This window comes from Cydia fagiglandana, chromosome 4, assembly GCF_963556715.1.
Source record: "Cydia fagiglandana chromosome 4, ilCydFagi1.1, whole genome shotgun sequence".
Classification (NCBI taxonomy): Eukaryota; Metazoa; Arthropoda; class Insecta; order Lepidoptera; family Tortricidae; genus Cydia; species Cydia fagiglandana.
Genome location: NC_085935.1, coordinates 22,703,177 through 22,726,159, shown reverse-complemented (window position 1 = coordinate 22,726,159; position 22,983 = coordinate 22,703,177). Strand labels below are relative to the sequence as shown.

Genomic DNA, 22,983 nt, shown 5'->3' with positions numbered 1-22,983 from the left:
TTGCAGTGCCTGTCTTACTATAGACACATATTAACTCCCTTATTCATAAACGTTTACTAAAGTTGACAAGCCGATAATAATCGTTTGTCCCTTTCCATCATACAATACGTTGAAGAGAATCTAACGATTATTATCGGCTTGTCAAGTTTAGTAAACGTTTATGAATAAAGAGATAAGTATATACGAAATAGATAAATACGTGCCTTTGTCTTTTTAATCATAGATAACTGGAGTATTTGCAAGGTCCATCTAAACGAGGTAGATAAAGTGAAATCTACAATGAGAATCCTTGTGTACAGAGACGGAGACGGGCGACCGGTCTCAGTCGGCGGAGGGTGCGTCGTACGGGCAGTATGTGTACGCGTCCTTCCCCGTCGACGTGATCGTGCAGTTCCACATGCAGCCCTCCACCTTCCGCTTCTCCTGTCTCCCGGCCTCCAGGGTCGAGTGCCTGCTGCAGCTGCCCTCGCTGAGGATCGTGTTCAGCTCCAAGCGAGCCGTGGAGTGAGTACACACAGAAAGGTCCACATGTTCAACTTATGAAGACTCGGTCTGCTCTGGCCTCCTCCACTAACAGCACGTTCAAACTTGATCTCAAGGTCTTCATCACAAATACTTGAGTGGAGGAGTTATTATTACATTTATATAACATTTTGCGATTTCCCCAGTGAGGCCGGTCTGCCAGCGGTGGCGATGGGCGGCCTCAGCGTAACGGGCTGCCTGGCCGACTTCTCCGTGTACATCTTCCACCCGTACGGCGGCAAGAAGTCCAGCCTGAAGGAGCCGCAGTGGTCGCCGCTGTCGGACACCGAGCGGAAGGATTCGCTGAGCATCAACGTGGAGTTCGTCAAGTTCCACCTGTCGCGCTCGAGGAAGTTGGACTTCCAGACGGAGCAGGACCAGTCCAAGGCTACTGTGAGGTTTTCAAGTAAGCGCTTTTGTAAGATTCATGTCTAGCTCTTAAGCCACACTAGTCGATTACGTCACAGGCGGGAACACATTTTTCCACTCACAGAAAGAAGTCGGGTCTAAAACAAATCCTAGTGGTCACTACTTTTTGTCACTAAGACAAAGCCTTGCTCCACATTGAATTCAGAGGTCGCTCCGTTCGTGGAAATTTTTGGACATCATGTACGCAAACGGTTTTGGTTCGTTTAGAGTGGATAAGGCCTTGCTCTGGTCCATTATTTTAGATTTGATGGGTATTTCTGTTTCAGCCATCGTGGACGTCGGCTCGGCGTGGTTCAAGTACGACATGCGCCGGCTCGGGGAGATCCTCGCCTTCCCCAAGGCGTGGTACCGGCGGACCATCGTGCGCAGGATGTTCCTGGGCGACCTCAACGTGGAGGCCAGGTTACATGTTCACATTTTATTGAGTTTTCAAGCCAAGCGGACCCCAGGTTCCCATGAGCCGTGGCAAAATGCGGGGACAACGCGAGGAAGATAATAATATTATTGAGTTATTATTGTAGAAGATAAAACTAAAATGCTTTGGTAACGACGTTTCATGACATTGAAGCAATAAGCCATATTTCCTTTGAATCGAAAATATTCAACATTTGTGCGTTTAAACAAGGTACATGATTTAAATAGTTCCATTTTAAATTTAAAACACCAGTTAAATAAATATTTACATATTTTAAACTGTTTTCAGGCCGGCGAGCAACAACGTACCGATATCCCCTGTTCTACCACAAAGAGAGAAGAAGACTTTAGACATACAGAAACCCAAAGGTTATACTACTGTTTTATTTAATTTAGGCGCTCTAGGACGATACAAGCCTGTAACAAGCTTTTTCAGACAAGGGCATGACGTGGGATACAATGTGCACTTTAGGAGGTTGTGACAAGGTTGATTGTTGCAGAGACCGGCGCGACGCCGGCGGGCGGCGCCGCGTGGGAGACGCTGGTGCTGTTCGCGGTCAACTTCAACAAGCTCAACGTGCACATGAACATGGGCAATGTCATGGGCAACGTCAGGTAACATGCCTTGTTTCCGAAATTGTATATCTTCTTGTCGAAATTCCGCTCTTTGTGTCCTTTTTTTGTAGATTTATAATTTTATAATTTTCTTCTTGTACAGTCCGACAAGAAAGAGTACAAGTGGTTTGATGTGTACAGTTGGCAGAGCCGCGACTTCAACTGCACGGGGCGGCTCAGCATCGGCAGCACCGGGCACCGCAACATGCTGGTGGGCGTGGCGCTGGCCGGCTCCTCGCTGGACGCGCGCGGCGGCATCGTGGGCGGCGCCATCTCGCTGGCCGACATACACACATACGGTCAGTCTGTACACGGGCTGCAGGCTCAGCATCGGCAGCACCGGGCACCGCAACATGCTGGTGGGCGTGGCGCTGGCCGGCTCCTCGCTGGACGCGCGCGGCGGCATCGTGGGCGGCGCCATCTCGCTGGCCGACATACACACATACGGTCAGTCTGTACACGGGCTGCAGGCTCAGCATCGGCAGCACCGGGCACCGCAACATGCTGGTGGGCGTGGCGCTGGCCGGCTCCTCGCTGGTTAACAATCTACAATTATACTATGTAATAGCTCATGTTTAGCCTATTGTGACGGAAGGCACTGAGCATGGCCCGCCGACATGCTCTTGGCCAGTTTATATCTTTAATCGTTTCTTTTAGGTGACATTCGCTAATTTGTCTTTTTTTTTTTATTCAGTACAACCACATCGTATGTATTACATATGTTGCATTACAATAGAACCAAAGTACTTCACCTGATACAGTACGACATTTATGGAGTACATAGCGTTGTCTAAGTAATATTGGGAACGAATTTAAACTATAAAAACATAAAAAACATTAAATTTTAAATAATTAACTAATACCTATATACATTATTTACAATTTTGCGACAATCCTTAAACAAATAATTACAAATACTAATAATTTAACACAGATTATACCTATTTCTTGGTATAATCTGTCTTGGTATAACTAAATATTATTTTTGGCAATATCTTAGTGTAAGAGTAAAAACACCAGAGCACCACTTATTAACAAGATTTATTAGGGAATCACAATATGAGAGTATAGATCTGAAAATAATATGCGAGGACGCTCTCGCGTAAAACCAATCTAAGATGGACGACCACCTCTAGTGATGTGCCATTGTCGGTCATCGTAGTGATGTCAAACACCGACGGATGACGATCTCGCCGTATAGCTCGGCCATCTTCTGACCCGACCTACGTCCCGTCAGGTCACCGTTATCAAGGCCGCCACTGAAGACTACCGCAGCCAACGCAGTCGCAGCAAGCTGGGCCTTCACCAGGTGGCGGTAGTTGGCTCCTCCGTTGAGTTGGCTCCTCAACTGGTGGGAGGCTAACGTGGGACACGTCTCATGCTTGTGCATAGGTGCCCTCCAATACAGCACATGTAAACAGTCAAACTCTTATTCACGAAACTCTATAACATACATGTGAAAAGCCTCAGTTCCTTAATATAACAAGGCGTTATAATTCACCCTAGCGCCATCGACAGGCTTTGACATTAGCATACCACAATGTTGTTCAAAATAATCATGATAAGGTTTCGACGATATATTAATGCGCAAATGGCACAGTTAGACCCTTTGTTCACAGGTCCGGCTTGATAGCCATAAAATTATACCGTAATAACCATCACAGTCAAAAGGTCTACTTCTGTAAATACATGAGAAAGATGCAGTTATGATTGGACAGAACTCATGAGCACTCTTTAGCAACATTGTTAATAAATTACATAATCACCCTTAATGGCGACGTAATCAAGTAGGTACTTCATGTCACCGCTTTCTAGCATCGTGACTAATGGCATATAACCACAGATTTGATTATTGGACAAAAAGAAAACATTACCGTGTTAAAATACCACATGCAGGCTAGAATATCACTGCCATTGTAGAGGCAACGACCGTAGAAGTCAGCCCTTCACGATAAGGCTGTCACGGAGCCCATTGCACGCACTCGTTCTACTGGGCATCTTGAACTGGCACTACCTCAACGTCTACTGGATCCGGAACTGCGCCAGCGATCTCTAGAAGGTATTAGTGCAAGCAACCCTTTCAAGGTAACCTTGAGATCATCAGTCTTAAGGTCATTTAAATATCCTTTTGTAAACAAAGTCTCAAGCCAACCTCTCAAGGTCAACAACAAATAGTACGATATAGATAAAACAGTTATCGGTAGTAGAAATAATGGTCCTCTTAAGGATAATCTCATATCACATACAATGGACCGCCTCTTAAGGATAGTATTATATCACATACAGCGGTCCGCCCCTTAAGGCCTGCACTGCAGATACCAGGAACAAACTAGCCTCTTAAGGATAGTATTATATCACATACAGTGGTCCGCCCCTTTAGGCCTGCACTGCAGATACCAGGAACAAACTAACCCCTTAAGGGTAGTATTATATCACATACAGTGGTCCGCCCCTTAGGGCCTGCACTGCAGATACCAGGAAAAAACTAGCCTCTTAAGGATAGTATTATATCACATACAGCGGTCCGCCCCTTAAGGCCTGCACTGCAGATACCAGGAACAAACTAGCCTCTTAAGGATAGTATTATATCACATACAGTGGTCCGCCCCTTTAGGCCTGCACTGCAGATACCAGGAAAAAAACTAGCCTCTTAAGGATAGTATTATATCACATACAGTGGTCCGCCCCTTAAGACCTGCACTGCAGATACCCGGAACAAACTAGCCTCTTAAGGATAGTATTATATCACATACAGCGGTCCGCCCCTTGAGGCCTGCACTGCAGATACCAGGGACAAACTAGCCTCTTAAGGATAGTATTATATCACATACAGCGGTCCGCCCCTTTAGGCCTGCACTGCAGATACCAGGAACAAACTAGCCTCTTAAGGATAGTGACAAGCAACAGACCGCTCCTTTAAGCCTTTGTTGCGATTACCGGCGCCAGGAACTAGCCTCTTGAGGATAGCATCCCTTGCCAAGACAAAAGTAATAGCACTTCTTAAAGAGCACACAATAATTAAAGCTCTATAGCAGACATTGAAGCAACCGGTAGAATTATGAACCAGCCTTTAGAGTAAAATGGCTAACAGTGGGGTGGCATAAATAACATACCGCAAGCATTACCATGGTTACTACAATATTTAATCAAGCACAATGTGTTTATTTTCTAGGTTTAGTCGGCAAACCCGTTAACAAAACACATTAGTATGATAACAGTAACCCAGTTCTAAATCTGGAATAAAACAAAATCACAACTCGGTTCCTAATCCGAGAGTAAGTAATATAAATAAAATCAAAACTCAGTTCTCAATCCGAGTTTTTAATAAAAGTATAACTCAGTCTTAGTCTGAAAATATAGTCAGTTCTTAATCTGTAAACGGTACCTCAAATAACAGCATTTGCCTTCATTAGTCGGCAAACCCGCTAACAAAATACATTAATATGACAACAGTAACCCAGTTCTAAATCTGAAATAAAACAAAGTCGCAACTCGGTTCCTAATCCGAGAGTAAGTAATATAAATAAAATAATAACTCAGTTCTCAATCCGAGTGTCTAATAAAATTATATCTCAGTTCTTAATCTGTAAACGGTACCTCAAATAACAGCATTTGCCTTCATTAGTCGGCAAACCCGCTAACAAAATACATTAATATGACAACAGTAACCCAGTTCTAAATCTGAAATAAAACAAAGTCACAACTCGGTTCCTAATCCGAGAGTAAGTAATATAAATAAAATAATAACTCAGTTCTCAATCCGAGTGTCTAATAAAATTATATCTCAGTTCTTAATCTGAGAATATACTTGTCGTCAGTTCTTAATCTGAAAACGGTACCTGAAATAGCAGCATTTGGCGTTAATATGGAAAATATAAGATAATAAGCAGTTGCTACTATGCAACCAATGTAAATGATCATGTGCAACTTGGCGTGCCTCTTCCGTGCCCCTAAATAAAGGCAACACTCTTACTATACCACGGTTGAACTACAGTAGAGCCTGAACAGAAGTTCATGTTATCGAGGTTCCTCTGTTACCCAGGTTCGCCTTACCGAGGTTTCACAAATTTGTATTTTCAACCATCATGAAAGTGTATATTGATAATGATCAATCAGCTGAATCAATGGCACATATGCTTAAACCATAAAGCTTTCAATCCCAAGACACATGGTTGATTTTCTTCAGCTGTATATGTGCATTTTATGTGTAGGTAACTCATCACATCATCTTATACCTGCACAAAACTAAATAATTTTGTTAAATGCCATGCAAGCACACATTTAAAGGTAAATGAGTTCATAACATAATAAACCACAGTTTATGCAGTTTGCAAAACAAGAAACATTATAATTATTATTGTTTATTTTTTTTTTTTTTTTGAAACCCTTTGAAAACCTGATTTATGAAACCCAGAAGCAATAAGTGTACTGTTTTATAATGCAAACAGTACCATAACACACTACAAGTTCAGACGAAAACCATTAATAACTTCAAACAGTAACTCATGATGACATGATATCCTTCGGTCAATGTTCAGCAGCAGTGAACGGGTTAAAATAGTTACTTAGAAAGCTTTAACCAAGCTATTTACCTTCGTTTAATATTCATCCATTTAACATTTAACTGACCGGTACGTTTAGAGTCCAGTAGCAATTGTATGTAAAAGACATGTACATCATGTAGACCGTCAAAGTCTATATTGACTCCTGAATGAATTCACCTTGCTTACCATTAGCAGCAACCTGCTTTAACAATCAGCGCAATTAATATCTAATACAATATGTCCATTTTTTTTTTGACAAGATTTAAACATTGGAATCTCCTGTAATCATAATTCATCAGTGCAAGTATATGATTACACCTTATGGTCAAAACTTCACCAGCAATCAAGTTTTGTTATAAGGAAATGCATCTGAAAAATACTGTTAGAACACAAATGATTTCATTGTCAATAACTCAAACACTTGACAATATCATGCCAATAAAATTTTCATTAGTTTGGTAAGTCTGTTTAAATATATGTCTTTGGTTAATTTTATAACATGACATTTTGTGAAAAATATTTGCAATTTCAACTTAAACCAACATCCCCATGAACAAAACAACAATCACAACATGTCAACACACTATATGTTGTATGCAATGGTTGGATAGACCTTTTATTCATAAATTCATAATCTATATTTATTATGTACAGACAGAAATTATCCTTGTTAATTTTTTTGACACTTCTACTGAGATACTACCTTATAATATATATCAGTTTGTCTCCAACTTAATATGAATTGTAAGGATGTATGAGGTTATATGAGATATGGAACATCTTTTTAAATATTCAGCCCGAGGAGGCTCCGGAAACATGGAGCGAATAAACCTGTCACAGACAATACTAACCAGCTATAAAATAGATGCCAATAATTCCTTTTGCTTATTCACAAAGCGCATTTTACCAACCCACAGTCCATGTAACACATACTAACCATTAGTATGCATGTAAAACATGAACAATCATTTTTTTTCCAAATAAATACCTCATTTTCCATGGCATCAGAGATTAGTCACTTATCAACATTTTCTGCATATAATGAATTACTTGAACATAATATAACTGGCATCCATAACCAACTAACTTTGAAATATTATCCATGTCCGGGTTCATTATAGAGGTCTGAGCTGATAACCGCTCTAGTGCCTTCAACGGTATGGTAATTCACTTCAAGAATCATTGCTGTCAAATTTCTGGAAATTACACAACTCAAAAACATACTAACAAAGCATTATTTCAGTTGCAATAAGCACACACACACACACATATGTGAAACAACAATTCACTTTCCTTATCGGTTTGTGTTTTTGAAAACTTGGAATCTATTTTAATTTGACTGTAAAGGGAAAGTATTAAGTGGCGCTTATTGTTAATTGTGAAAGCATAACATCACCATACACATAGTATCAATCAAGGCTAAATTTATATTACCAAAATTGTTTTGTATGAGTTTTACTTGAATTTACTTCTCACACCGGGATACAAATCTTAGAAAATGATTATAGCATTGTGTTAATGTGTCAGGTGTATATAATCACATTATGTTATGTATCTGAAAGCACATGAATCACAAAAATAACACAACATATAAGAGAGGCAGTGAATATTTACCACTTTGGCCCCGGAGCATTCTTAGGTGTTGGATCAACGACTGCTTACCTGAGTCAACTTTAATTCTTACTTTGTAATCCCAAGGATTTATTTTATTATACATTACACCATACTGTCAGTCTATGTCTTGTAACCTTCTGCTGTGAATATTGTAATCTCCATCATCATCATTCATCATCATCTTGGAGCTGTATTACACTGTCCATATGTGTTTTTTTTTAGACAGTCATGATGCAACGTAAACACATACACTGCAACATAACTGCAATGGGTATCTGAAAGTAAACACAAACACAACACAAGGAAAAGATAGGCGGCAGTAGTTTAGTAGGTTCGTTTAGTTAGGTTAGTTTTGTAAGTTTATCCTTGTAGGTCTTAGACGGTAAGACATTGTATATTTTAATCCCTAACTGATGAGTGGTGTTGATGCGTTTACTCATTACAATCAGAGTAATTATTTTATATAACGATAACGTTCACAACAATGAAACAAGGAATGACTTTTCCGACAAATCATATCATAGTAGGCGAGGAATCACTATCGCACTTCTGAAGCTGTAAGAGTAAAAACACCAGAGCACCACTTATTAACAAGATTTATTAGGGAATCACAATATGAGAGTATAGATCTGAAAATAATATGCGAGGACGCTCTCGCGTAAAACCAATCTAAGATGGACGACCACCTCTAGTGATGTGCCATTGTCGGTCATCGTAGTGATGTCAAACACCGACGGATGACGATCTCGCCGTATATTAGATTTAAATGTGGGTAGACGGTCATGAAAGATGTCAATGGAACTTTTGTGAATGGTAAGACTGTTGTAACTCGAGCATATTCGTACCACGGGGCCCTGCAGCCCAATATTTGTCCTGGTAACCGGTATAGAAAAGGGTTTAGCTATAGGCCGCCGCGGGTAGTTGTGGGGAGTGGTGAACGATATTTTTTCGAGTAGTTTGCTGCAATTTAGCTTTCCGTTGACTACCTTGTGTAGGAAGCACAAGTCTAGCATTCGGCGCCGATCACGTAAGCTGTGCATTTTGTATCTAGCAAGCCGGCAGTCATAGGTATTTCTGTGTGAAAATCCTGGTGTGTGAAATGCAAGATGTCTTGTGAATGCTCTCTGTATACTTTCAATACGCTGTGAGTGAACATGATAGTAGGGGCTCCATACTATTGAGGCGGATTCTAGGTGGCTACGTACAAGGGTGTTATATAAAATAATTTTAGTTTGTTCCTGTCTAAAACCACTAGAGTTTCTCCATATAAAGCCAAGCATTTGTGCAGCCTTTTTAACTGCTGCGTCAATGTGTGCATTGAATTTCAATTCACTGTCAAGTGTAACTCCAAGGTCTCTAATTTCAGCAACTTCCGTTAGCTCGACGCCACCTATTTCATACTTACTCACAAGCGGTTTTTCCTTTCTGCAGTATTTTATAAAAAAGCACTTCTTCGCGTTTAGAGTCATTCTATTTTCCTTGCACCAGGACATTACGTTAGTTAGATCGTTTTGGAGCATTCTGGCATCCGACTCGCAAGACACTGTTTTATAGATTTTTAAGTCATCCGCGTATAGTGAATAGTTAGAATGTTTTATGTGGCCCGTAATATCGTTAATGAATATTAAGAAAAGCACCGGTCCCAAATGCGACCCTTGCGGAACTCCCGATTCGGCATAATAAGTCAGTGATTGGTAGCCATGTACAACAACACTTTGCGGCCTGTTAGCAAGATATGACTCAAACCAGCTCAACCAGTTATAACCTACACCAATGTCATTTAAATTTGTGTAACAGTGCACATAGAAGAAGAGCCCGGCTGCAACCCGGGGCACACTTGCGGGGTGCGGCTGGCCGCGCTCGAGCTGCGGCTGGAGTACATGGGCACGTCCGTGCTGCTGGCGCGCGTGTCGGCGCTGCAGTGCCAGCTGCGCGACGAGTGGCTGTGGCGCGCCAAGCAGCCGCCGAGGCACAAGCCGCACACACACAGGTACCACCGCATACTGTTGCCACTGTCACAAGAGCCCGGCTGCAACCCGGGGCACACTTGCGGGGTGCGGCTGGCCGCGCTCGAGCTGCGGCTGGAGTACATAGGCACGTCCGTGCTGCTGGCGCGCGTGTCGGCGCTGCAGTGCCAGCTGCGCGACGAGTGGCTGTGGCGCGCCAAGCAGCCGCCGAGGCACAAGCCGCACACACACAGGTACCACCGCATACTGTTGCCACTGTCACAAGAGCCCGGCTGCAACCCGGGGCACACTTGCGGGGTGCGGCTGGCCGCGCTCGAGCTGCGGCTGGAGTACATGGGCACGTCCGTGCTGCTGGCGCGCGTGTCGGCGCTGCAGTGCCAGCTGCGCGACGAGTGGCTGTGGCGCGCCAAGCAGCCGCCGAGGCACAAGCCGCACACACACAGGTACCACCGCATACTGTTGCCACTGTCACAAGAGCCCGGCTGCAACCCGGGGCACACTTGCGGGGTGCGGCTGGCCGCGCTCGAGCTGCGGCTGGAGTACATGGGCACGTCCGTGCTGCTGGCGCGCGTGTCGGCGCTGCAGTGCCAGCTGCGCGACGAGTGGCTGTGGCGCGCCAAGCAGCCGCCGAGGCACAAGCCGCACACACACAGGTACCACCGCATACTGTTGCCACTGTCACAAGAGCCCGGCTGCAACCCGGGGCACACTTGCGGGGTGCGGCTGGCCGCGCTCGAGCTGCGGCTGGAGTACATGGGCACGTCCGTGCTGCTGGCGCGCGTGTCGGCGCTGCAGTGCCAGCTGCGCGACGAGTGGCTGTGGCGCGCCAAGCAGCCGCCGAGGCACAAGCCGCACACACACAGGTACCACCGCATACTGTTGCCACTGTCACAAGAGCCCGGCTGCAACCCGGGGCACACTTGCGGGGTGCGGCTGGCCGCGCTCGAGCTGCGGCTGGAGTACATGGGCACGTCCGTGCTGCTGGCGCGCGTGTCGGCGCTGCAGTGCCAGCTGCGCGACGAGTGGCTGTGGCGCGCCAAGCAGCCGCCGAGGCACAAGCCGCACACACACAGGTACCACCGCATACTGTTGCCACTGTCACAAGAGCCCGGCTGCAACCCGGGGCACACTTGCGGGGTGCGGCTGGCCGCGCTCGAGCTGCGGCTGGAGTACATGGGCACGTCCGTGCTGCTGGCGCGCGTGTCGGCGCTGCAGTGCCAGCTGCGCGACGAGTGGCTGTGGCGCGCCAAGCAGCCGCCGAGGCACAAGCCGCACACACACAGGTACCACCGCATACTGTTGCCACTGTCACAAGAGCCCGGCTGCAACCCGGGGCACACCTGCGGGGTGCGGCTGGCCGCGCTCGAGCTGCGGCTGGAGTACATGGGCACGTCCGTGCTGCTGGCGCGCGTGTCGGCGCTGCAGTGCCAGCTGCGCGACGAGTGGCTGTGGCGCGCCAAGCAGCCGCCGAGGCACAAGCCGCACACACACAGGTACCACCGCATACTGTTGCCACTGTCACAAGAGCCCGGCTGCAACCCGGGGCACACTTGCGGGGTGCGGCTGGCCGCGCTCGAGCTGCGGCTGGAGTACATAGGCACGTCCGTGCTGCTGGCGCGCGTGTCGGCGCTGCAGTGCCAGCTGCGCGACGAGTGGCTGTGGCGCGCCAAGCAGCCGCCGAGGCACAAGCCGCACACACACAGGTACCACCGCATACTGTTGCCACTGTCACAAGAGCCCGGCTGCAACCCGGGGCACACTTGCGGGGTGCGGCTGGCCGCGCTCGAGCTGCGGCTGGAGTACATGGGCACGTCCGTGCTGCTGGCGCGCGTGTCGGCGCTGCAGTGCCAGCTGCGCGACGAGTGGCTGTGGCGCGCCAAGCAGCCGCCGAGGCACAAGCCGCACACACACAGGTACCACCGCATACTGTTGCCACTGTCACAAGGTACCGAATGATAGAGAAATTTAATTCCTTGATCCGTAGAATCCGATTCGTTCTGTGAAATAATGAAGTATTTGATCCCGATATTCCTCCCCAGGCCGGCGATCATCCTGACGCACGGCACGCTCTCGTGGCAGCAGCTGCAGCTCCTGATGAGCCGCAGCACCACCCCCGACCTGCTGAAGATGCAGTACAAGCTGGAGGAGTTCTTCACGCAGCAGTTCAACTCCTCGCGCCGCGTTCTGTCGGCGTTGCACCCGTACCCGGCCAGAAGGCAGCACTGTAAGTGACCTGGCCCAGACTGAGTTCCACCCTCATGTACACTCCTGCACCCCCACCCCGCCAGGAAGCGGGGCGAGTCACTAGGCCAGGCTGTGACTCTTGCTCCGCCCCCGGCCTGCTGAAGTTCCAGTACAAGGAGGAGTTCTTCGTGCAACATTTATTGGTTTCAAAGCCACGGAACGCGCAAAGCACGTTCATTGTTTTTCTTGTTTTTGTGGTATTTTTATATTATTTCATCCGTATTATGAAGCAATCTGCTGAAAACTTATTGAATGTATTTTTGTTAAGCTACGGCGGCCGGCGCGACGCCCGGAGCCCCGGCGGCGGACAAGCCGGCGGACGGGCAGGCGCCGCCGGAGCTGCGCCACCACCGACACTGGCAGGAGGTGCTGCGTGCCGCCGCCGGCATGCGGCCGCACCTGCCCACTGACGGTGAGAGTATACATGACGACCAGCACCCGGAGCTGCGCCACCACCGACACTGGCAGGAGGTGCTGCGTGCCGCCGCCGGCATGCGGCCGCACCTGCCCACTGACGGTGAGAGTATACATGACGACCAGCACCCGGAGCTGCGCCACCACCGACACTGGCAGGAGGTGCTGCGCGCCGCCGCCGGCATGCGGCCGCACCTGCCCACTGACGGTGAGAGTATACATGACGACCAGCACCCGGAGCTGCGCCACCACCGACACTGGCAGGAGGTGCTGCGCGCCGCCGCCGGCATGCGGCCGCACCTGCCCACTGACGGTGAGAGTATACATGACGACCAGCACCCGGAGCTGCGCCACCACCGACACTGGCAGGAGGTGCTGCGCGCCGCCGCCGGCATGCGGCCGCACCTGCCCACTGACGGTGAGAGTATACATGACGACCAGCACCCGGAGCTGCGCCACCACCGACACTGGCAGGAGGTGCTGCGCGCCGCCGCCGGCATGCGGCCGCACCTGCCCACTGACGGTGAGAGTATACATGACGACCAGCACCCGGAGCTGCGCCACCACCGACACTGGCAGGAGGTGCTGCGCGCCGCCGCCGGCATGCGGCCGCACCTGCCCACTGACGGTGAGAGTATACATGACGACCAGCACCCGGAGCTGCGCCACCACCGACACTGGCAGGAGGTGCTGCGCGCCGCCGCCGGCATGCGGCCGCACCTGCCCACTGACGGTGAGAGTATACATGACGACCAGCACCCGGAGCTGCGCCACCACCGACACTGGCAGGAGGTGCTGCGCGCCGCCGCCGGCATGCGGCCGCACCTGCCCACTGACGGTGAGAGTATACATGACGACCAGCACCCGGAGCTGCGCCACCACCGACACTGGCAGGAGGTGCTGCGCGCCGCCGCCGGCATGCGGCCGCACCTGCCCACTGACGGTGAGAGTATACATGACGACCAGCACCCGGAGCTGCGCCACCACCGACACTGGCAGGAGGTGCTGCGCGCCGCCGCCGGCATGCGGCCGCACCTGCCCACTGACGGTGAGAGTATACATGACGACCAGCACCCGGAGCTGCGCCACCACCGACACTGGCAGGAGGTGCTGCGCGCCGCCGCCGGCATGCGGCCGCACCTGCCCACTGACGGTGAGAGTATACATGACGACCAGCACCCGGAGCTGCGCCACCACCGACACTGGCAGGAGGTGCTGCGCGCCGCCGCCGGCATGCGGCCGCACCTGCCCACTGACGGTGAGAGTATACATGACGACCAGCACCCGGAGCTGCGCCACCACCGACACTGGCAGGAGGTGCTGCGCGCCGCCGCCGGCATGCGGCCGCACCTGCCCACTGACGGTGAGAGTATACATGACGACCAGCACCCGGAGCTGCGCCACCACCGACACTGGCAGGAGGTGCTGCGCGCCGCCGCCGGCATGCGGCCGCACCTGCCCACTGACGGTGAGAGTATACATGACGACCAGCACCCGGAGCTGCGCCACCACCGATACTGGCAGGAGGTGCTGCGCGCCGCCGCCGGCATGCGGCCGCACCTGCCCACTGACGGTGAGAGTATACATGACGACCAGCACCCGGAGCTGCGCCACCACCGACACTGGCAGGAGGTGCTGCGCGCCGCCGCCGGCATGCGGCCGCACCTGCCCACTGACGGTGAGAGTATACATGACGACCAGCACCCGGAGCTGCGCCACCACCGACACTGGCAGGAGGTGCTGCGCGCCGCCGCCGGCATGCGGCCGCACCTGCCCACTGACGGTGAGAGTATACATGACGACCAGCACCCGGAGCTGCGCCACCACCGACACTGGCAGGAGGTGCTGCGCGCCGCCGCCGGCATGCGGCCGCACCTGCCCACTGACGGTGAGAGTATACATGACGACCAGCACCCGGAGCTGCGCCACCACCGACACTGGCAGGAGGTGCTGCGCGCCGCCGCCGGCATGCGGCCGCACCTGCCCACTGACGGTGAGAGTATACATGACGACCAGCACCCGGAGCTGCGCCACCACCGACACTGGCAGGAGGTGCTGCGCGCCGCCGCCGGCATGCGGCCGCACCTGCCCACTGACGGTGAGAGTATACATGACGACCAGCACCCGGAGCTGCGCCACCACCGACACTGGCAGGAGGTGCTGCGCGCCGCCGCCGGCATGCGGCCGCACCTGCCCACTGACGGTGAGAGTATACATGACGACCAGCACCCGGAGCTGCGCCACCACCGACACTGGCAGGAGGTGCTGCGCGCCGCCGCCGGCATGCGGCCGCACCTGCCCACTGACGGTGAGAGTATACATGACGACCAGCACCCGGAGCTGCGCCACCACCGACACTGGCAGGAGGTGCTGCGCGCCGCCGCCGGCATGCGGCCGCACCTGCCCACTGACGGTGAGAGTATACATGACGACCAGCACCCGGAGCTGCGCCACCACCGACACTGGCAGGAGGTGCTGCGCGCCGCCGCCGGCATGCGGCCGCACCTGCCCACTGACGGTGAGAGTATACATGACGACCAGCACCCGGAGCTGCGCCACCACCGACACTGGCAGGAGGTGCTGCGCGCCGCCGCCGGCATGCGGCCGCACCTGCCCACTGACGGTGAGAGTATACATGACGACCAGCACCCGGAGCTGCGCCACCACCGACACTGGCAGGAGGTGCTGCGCGCCGCCGCCGGCATGCGGCCGCACCTGCCCACTGACGGTGAGAGTATACATGACGACCAGCACCCGGAGCTGCGCCACCACCGACACTGGCAGGAGGTGCTGCGCGCCGCCGCCGGCATGCGGCCGCACCTGCCCACTGACGGTGAGAGTATACATGACGACCAGCACCCGGAGCTGCGCCACCACCGACACTGGCAGGAGGTGCTGCGCGCCGCCGCCGGCATGCGGCCGCACCTGCCCACTGACGGTGAGAGTATACATGACGACCAGCACCCGGAGCTGCGCCACCACCGACACTGGCAGGAGGTGCTGCGCGCCGCCGCCGGCATGCGGCCGCACCTGCCCACTGACGGTGAGAGTATACATGACGACCAGCACCCGGAGCTGCGCCACCACCGACACTGGCAGGAGGTGCTGCGCGCCGCCGCCGGCATGCGGCCGCACCTGCCCACTGACGGTGAGAGTATACATGACGACCAGCACCCGGAGCTGCGCCACCACCGATACTGGCAGGAGGTGCTGCGCGCCGCCGCCGGCATGCGGCCGCACCTGCCCACTGACGGTGAGAGTATACATGACGACCAGCACCCGGAGCTGCGCCACCACCGACACTGGCAGGAGGTGCTGCGCGCCGCCGCCGGCATGCGGCCGCACCTGCCCACTGACGGTGAGAGTATACATGACGACCAGCACCCGGAGCTGCGCCACCACCGACACTGGCAGGAGGTGCTGCGCGCCGCCGCCGGCATGCGGCCGCACCTGCCCACTGACGGTGAGAGTATACATGACGACCAGCACCCGGAGCTGCGCCACCACCGACACTGGCAGGAGGTGCTGCGCGCCGCCGCCGGCATGCGGCCGCACCTGCCCACTGACGGTGAGAGTATACATGACGACCAGCACCCGGAGCTGCGCCACCACCGACACTGGCAGGAGGTGCTGCGCGCCGCCGCCGGCATGCGGCCGCACCTGCCCACTGACGGTGAGAGTATACATGACGACCAGCACCCGGAGCTGCGCCACCACCGACACTGGCAGGAGGTGCTGCGCGCCGCCGCCGGCATGCGGCCGCACCTGCCCACTGACGGTGAGAGTATACATGACGACCAGCACCCGGAGCTGCGCCACCACCGACACTGGCAGGAGGTGCTGCGCGCCGCCGCCGGCATGCGGCCGCACCTGCCCACTGACGGTGAGAGTATACATGACGACCAGCACCCGGAGCTGCGCCACCACCGACACTGGCAGGAGGTGCTGCGTGCCGCCGCCGGCATGCGGCCGCACCTGCCCACTGACGGTGAGAGTATACATGACGACCAGCACCCGGAGCTGCGCCACCACCGACACTGGCAGGAGGTGCTGCGCGCCGCCGCCGGCATGCGGCCGCACCTGCCCACTGACGGTGAGAGTATACATGACGACCAGCACCCGGAGCTGCGCCACCACCGACACTGGCAGGAGGTGCTGCGCGCCGCCGCCGGCATGCGGCCGCACCTGCCCACTGACGGTGAGAGTATACATGACGACCAGCACCCGGAGCTGCGCCACCACCGACACTGGCAGGAGGTGCTGCGTGCCGCCGCCGGCATGCGGCCGCACCTGCCCACTGACGGTGAGAGTATACATGACGACCAGCACCCGGAGCTGCGCCACCACCGACACTGGCAGGAGGTGCTGCGCGCCGCCGCCGGCATGCGGCCGCACCTGCCCACTGACGGTGAGAGTATACATGACGACCAGCACCCGGAGCTGCGCCACCACCGACACTGGCAGGAGGTGCTGCGCGCCGCCGCCGGCATGCGGCCGCACCTGCCCACTGACGGTGAGAGTATACATGACGACCAGCACCCGGAGCTGCGCCACCACCGACACTGGCAGGAGGTGCTGCGCGCCGCCGCCGGCATGCGGCCGCACCTGCCCACTGACGGTGAGAGTATACATGACGACCAGCACCCGGAGCTGCGCCACCACCGACACTGGCAGGAGGTGCTGCGCGCCGCCGCCGGCATGCGGCCGCACCTGCCCACTGACGGTGAGAGTATACATGACGACCAGCACCCGGAGCTGCGCCACCACCGACACTGGCAGGAGGTGCTGCGCGCCGCCGCCGGCATGCGGCCGCACCTGCCCACTGACGGTGAGAGTATACATGACGACCAGCACCCGGAGCTGCGCCACCACCGATACTGGCAGGAGGTGCTGCGCGCCGCCGCCGGCATGCGGCCGCACCTGCCCACTGACGGTGAGAGTATACATGACGACCAGCACCCGGAGCTGCGCCACCACCGATACTGGCAGGAGGTGCTGCGCGCCGCCGCCGGCATGCGGCCGCACCTGCCCACTGACGGTGAGAGTATACATGACGACCAGCACCCGGAGCTGCGCCACCACCGATACTGGCAGGAGGTGCTGCGCGCCGCCGCCGGCATGCGGCCGCACCTGCTCACTGACGGTGAGAGTATACATGACGACCAGCACCCGGAGCTGCGCCACCACCGACACTGGCAGGAGGTGCTGCGCGCCGCCGCCGGCATGCGGCCACACCTGCCTACTGACGGTGAGAGTATACATGACGACCAGCACCCGGAGCTGCGCCACCACCGACACTGGCAGGAGGTGCTGCGCGCCGCCGCCGGCATGCGGCCGCACCTGCCTACTGACGGTGAGAGTATACATGACGACCAGCACCCGGAGCTGCGCCACCACCGACACTGGCAGGAGGTGCTGCGCGCCGCCGCCGGCATGCGGCCGCACCTGCCCACTGACGGTGAGAGTATACATGACGACCAGCACCCGGAGCTGCGCCACCACCGACACTGGCAGGAGGTGCTGCGCGCCGCCGCCGGCATGCGGCCGCACCTGCCTACTGACGGTGAGAGTATACATGACGACCAGCACCCGGAGCTGCGCCACCACCGACACTGGCAGGAGGTGCTGCGCGCCGCCGCCGGCATGCGGCCGCACCTGCCCACTGACGGTGAGAGTATACATGACGACCAGCACCCGGAGCTGCGCCACCACCGACACTGGCAGGAGGTGCTGCGCGCCGCCGCCGGCATGCGGCCGCACCTGCCCACTGACGGTGAGAGTATACATGACGACCAGCACCCGGAGCTGCGCCACCACCGACACTGGCAGGAGGTGCTGCGCGCCGCCGCCGGCATGCGGCCGCACCTGCCTACTGACGGTGAGAGTATACATGACGACCAGCACCCGGAGCTGCGCCACCACCGACACTGGCAGGAGGTGCTGCGCGCCGCCGCCGGCATGCGGCCACACCTGCCTACTGACGGTAATTTCTCATCCGTACTGTTGAGCCCCGGGACTCAATTTGGCAGCCAAAAACGATCTCGAGGTTTTAAACTTATGGAATTGAGTTGTGATTGTCATTGTCGTCGCGATATCACGTCCGTATGACTCGAAAAGTTACGCGACGCTTTTCACGTCGAATCAGTTACCTGGAAGGAACCTTTATATCGTTGCGGTGAGATTGTCGACTAGTAGGTACTGATTTTTTAAATACAAAAACAGTATTCCGAAAATTCCTCAATTCTACAAATAGTACCGGGAGCATTCCGAAGGGTTAACAATGGTATTCATGGATTACAAATCCCCTTTTTTACATCAGTTTAAAAAAATAATTCAGTTTGTTTTTACACAATTGATTAGTATGCGGTTGAATATTTGATTTGTGTACAGACACGGTGCTCGGCGGCACGATGGAGCTGCACGGCGCCAACATCTCGCTGGCCTGCTTCCACGGGAACAGCTTCAAGGCCAAGTCCTGGGCGCTCTTCAGCCTCAAGGACCCCTGCATCAGCTTCGCTACGGAAGCCCAGCAGCTGCCCAACGATGACGGTAATTTTAACGGCAACTTTTACTTGTAATATGTTTAGCTGATAAATTTTCGTATGGTTGTAGTGCGCAAATCGTACGTTTACATACCTAACCATGTTTTCGCCGCACTATTTCTGTTTTTTGCGACCTTACGTGTCTTTTAATTACACAGTGAACCTGTTTATGTGTAGGTGAACTGGAAGTGAACGTGACGCAGTCCCTGACGGCGTCACTAGGCGGCAGTAACGGCGCCGCCAACGGGCACCAATCAGTCGGCACCGTCTGCCGCATGACCCGCGCCTTGCTCTTCCCACCGCAGTTTAAGACATTGCGGGAGTGGTTCACATACGCCTTCGCCAGCAGCGAGATAGACGGTATGTGCCTCTCTCTCACACTAGTACCATTTGACATGACCCGAGCCTTGCTCTTTCCCCCGCAGTACAAGACTCCGCGAGTGGTTCACCTATGCTTTCGCCAGTAGTGAGATAGACGGTATTTGCGTCTAACTATTTCGCGACCAGTGCCATGCTATTTGCCTTCTTAAGTCGCTCGTCGTTTCTAGATAAAGAGCGGTATTTCCTATCAGTGAGCCAGCCCTACTTGAACTATTTCATGCCGAGCTTCCCTAAACATTAAGAAAAAGTTTGAGTCAATACAAAATACAAAGTACGAGTATGTTCTTAGTTTGAACGGTTATTATTTCGTTCATAGTCCAACTACTGTGTATTTTTTCTATGTTAATTTGTCAAAAATCCAGTGTCTCAGCAAACATTTTTAGCTAATATTCCGAGAAAGGCACCTATTTTAGGTCGCACAATTTACGGTGACCAAAATGAGTTACCTCAAATCGACGTCGAATCGACATAAGAGGGGGAAAAAGCACGTGCCGTCGACGTATTTATCGACGGTAATTTAGTCTTTACGACCATTAGGTCAACATTTGGTCATGTTTTTGACGTAGATTCGACGTCGTCACGACGCGCCGCGTACTTGAAATGTACTAATTTGGTAATCTTTACTACATTTAATAGACGTGATGGCGACATATTTTTAACAAGCTTTTATTAGGTCGACCTGTATGTAACTAACTATGTAATGGAATCTTAGGTAACTAATTTAACCATCTTCCAAGGATCATAGCGTCATGAAAATTGGCAGCTGTATGTATTTCTGATGACAATACAATAATATGGTGCTGTCAAACTGATCTGATGATGGAGACAGGAGGTGGCCATAGGAACGTCAACATGTATGTAACTAACTATGTAATGGAATCTAAGGTAATTAATTTAACCATCTTCCAAGGATCGTAGCGTTATGAAAATTGGCAGCTGTATGTTGTTCTGATGACAATACAATAATATGCATATCTCTTCGATTAACATAAATAAAACACTTGTCCTTAAACATCTCCAACAGGTTAATACAAATAAGGGAGCGGGTCTCGACCGTATTCATCCTATTTTAATCTCTCGCTGTAGTAAGGAATTGGCTACTCCTCTCACTATTATTTTCCGTAAATCGTTATCCGAGGGTTGTTTCCCTTCTGTTTGGAAAACGGCTTAAATAACACCAATACACAAAAGCGGAGATAAACATGATGTAACACAATACAGACCCATATCTAAATTATGCATATTTGGCAAAATTCTTGAAAAAATAGTGACCTCCGAATTGACAAGTTGTATCATTCGTATAATTTCTCCTGACCAACACGGTTTTCTTCGTGGCCGTAGTGTCGACACGAATCTCATTACCTTCACAGATTTTATTCTGAACGCTATTGACAACGGTCATCAGGTTGACGCCGTGTATACCGATTTCTCAAAAGCTTTTGATAAAATTAACCATACTATGTTATTACACAAATTATACGAACTCGGTATACATGGCGATCTCTACAGGTGGATTGAATCCTATATCCAAAACCGATGCCAGGCAGTATCACTGAGGGGCTATACTTCCAGATACTTAACCATTGATTCAGGGGTCCCTCAAGGCTCTCATTTAGGACCGCTGTTATTTATCCTATATGTTAACGACATGGGTTCATCATTTTCTAGTTCTAAACATCTAGTCTATGCAGACGACACAAAAATTTTCAAAATCATAAAAACAAAGAACGACTGCCTGGACATGCAACGTGATCTTGATAGCTTTGCCACATATTGCGGTTATAACCAATTACTTCTAAACCCTGACAAATGCAACTGCATTACTTTCACTCGTAAACGAAGTCCGCTTCTTTTCAATTATAATTTTTCAGGAAAGGTCATAAATAGAGTCACAAAGGTTCGAGATCTTGGCATTATTTTAGATTCTAAGCTCAATTTCATTTCACACATCACCACATCACCACGAAGGCCTACAAGAAATTGGGTCTGATACTTAGACTATCTCAGCCATTTAAAGATCCAAACACCTTAAAAGTATTATACTCCTCTTATGTTCGTAGCATTTTAGAATTCGGTAGCGTTGTCTGGACCCCTCAATATACCGTTCACATAAAAAGAATTGAAAAAATTCAAAACAAGTTATTAAAGTCGCTCCACTTCCGCCACGGTTTAAACATGTCAGAGAATAGCACACACCGTCGTGGTCTTGGGCCACTAGAAAAAAGACGTGTATTTATAGATCAAATGTTTCTTTATAAACTCCTAAATAGCCTCATTGATTCTTCCACTCTTCTTGAAAAAATTGTTTTTAAGTTGCCGCGTCGTATTCCCACTCGTCACCCCCAAACATTCCATATCAGCTTTTGTAGTTCTAATTTCGCCAAAAATACTTTCTTTAGACGAGCCTGTCAAAATTATAATGTTAACTTCATAAATCTAGATATCTTCTCATTGTCTTTCGGTAAATATAGTAGTGGTCTGCGGAGCCAAATATTTCCATAACAGTGTAATGTTATTACATACTTAGTTAAAAAAAAAAAAGTCATAGTTTTACAGTCTTATGCAATGTATGTACTTACTTCTGTAAGCATGATCGATACTTGGTACTTTATGAGTTGTGTATCCAATTGTTACTTCTGTGCATCTTCTTATTTATAGGCAGAACCGAACTAGCCCTGTTTCTACTTATTATCAATATCATTATTTTATATTTAATGGAACTATAGGTCTTATTGTATATCTGCAAGCTTAAACATATTTGTATGCGACTGTTTGTTTCCTAAATAAATTAAAAAAAAATGGTACTTTCGAACTGATCTGATGATGGAGACAGGAGGTGGCCATAGGAACTCTGTGATGAAACGCAACCTAATTTCGTTAGGGGTTTTTAGAATTGTCTCGATGAGTATTAAAGTTGTCTGTGGTAAGAAAAGTACAGTCAGCGATAAAAGCTTGTAACAAAAATGAAATTTTTGCCAAAAACTTATTTACCATATAATTAAACGGCGAGGCAAATTTTAGATGAGACGCGATGAAGAGAAAAAGAAGCAAACATTTCGCCTATATTTTATTTTCACTCAGAAACAAAATGTCTAACAAGAAAACAACTTCTAAGTTTTGCAATGATAATGGCGGCCACTAATTTGTATGTAAAATAGTTTAGGTCGTTACCGCAGACCTATCATGGGGAAATCTAGTGCGATGAAATTTTTTTCGTGCTGTATGTTAGGTTTACATACAAAACTATCGATGGGCTTTTGAAATATTTAAGTATTCAATATTTTATAAAATCAAAAT

The 22,983-nt window shown here is 51.2% G+C and overlaps 1 protein-coding gene across 1 annotated transcript in view; it reads left to right on the top strand.

Moving 5' to 3' along the window:
- Positions 1 to 22,983, top strand: part of LOC134664071 (bridge-like lipid transfer protein family member 1) — a 99,130-nt gene that overhangs the window by 65,866 nt on the left and 10,281 nt on the right. Inside the window, exons 43-53 of the mRNA XM_063520662.1 lie at positions 300 to 504; positions 669 to 928; positions 1,218 to 1,353; positions 1,655 to 1,734; positions 1,866 to 1,980; positions 2,122 to 2,279; positions 9,936 to 10,128; positions 12,145 to 12,329; positions 12,618 to 12,761; positions 19,154 to 19,312; positions 19,483 to 19,665. Of these exons, the coding sequence (XP_063376732.1) occupies positions 300 to 504; positions 669 to 928; positions 1,218 to 1,353; positions 1,655 to 1,734; positions 1,866 to 1,980; positions 2,122 to 2,279; positions 9,936 to 10,128; positions 12,145 to 12,329; positions 12,618 to 12,761; positions 19,154 to 19,312; positions 19,483 to 19,665 (1,818 nt within the window). The remainder of the gene's footprint in view (positions 1 to 299; positions 505 to 668; positions 929 to 1,217; positions 1,354 to 1,654; positions 1,735 to 1,865; positions 1,981 to 2,121; positions 2,280 to 9,935; positions 10,129 to 12,144; positions 12,330 to 12,617; positions 12,762 to 19,153; positions 19,313 to 19,482; positions 19,666 to 22,983) is intronic.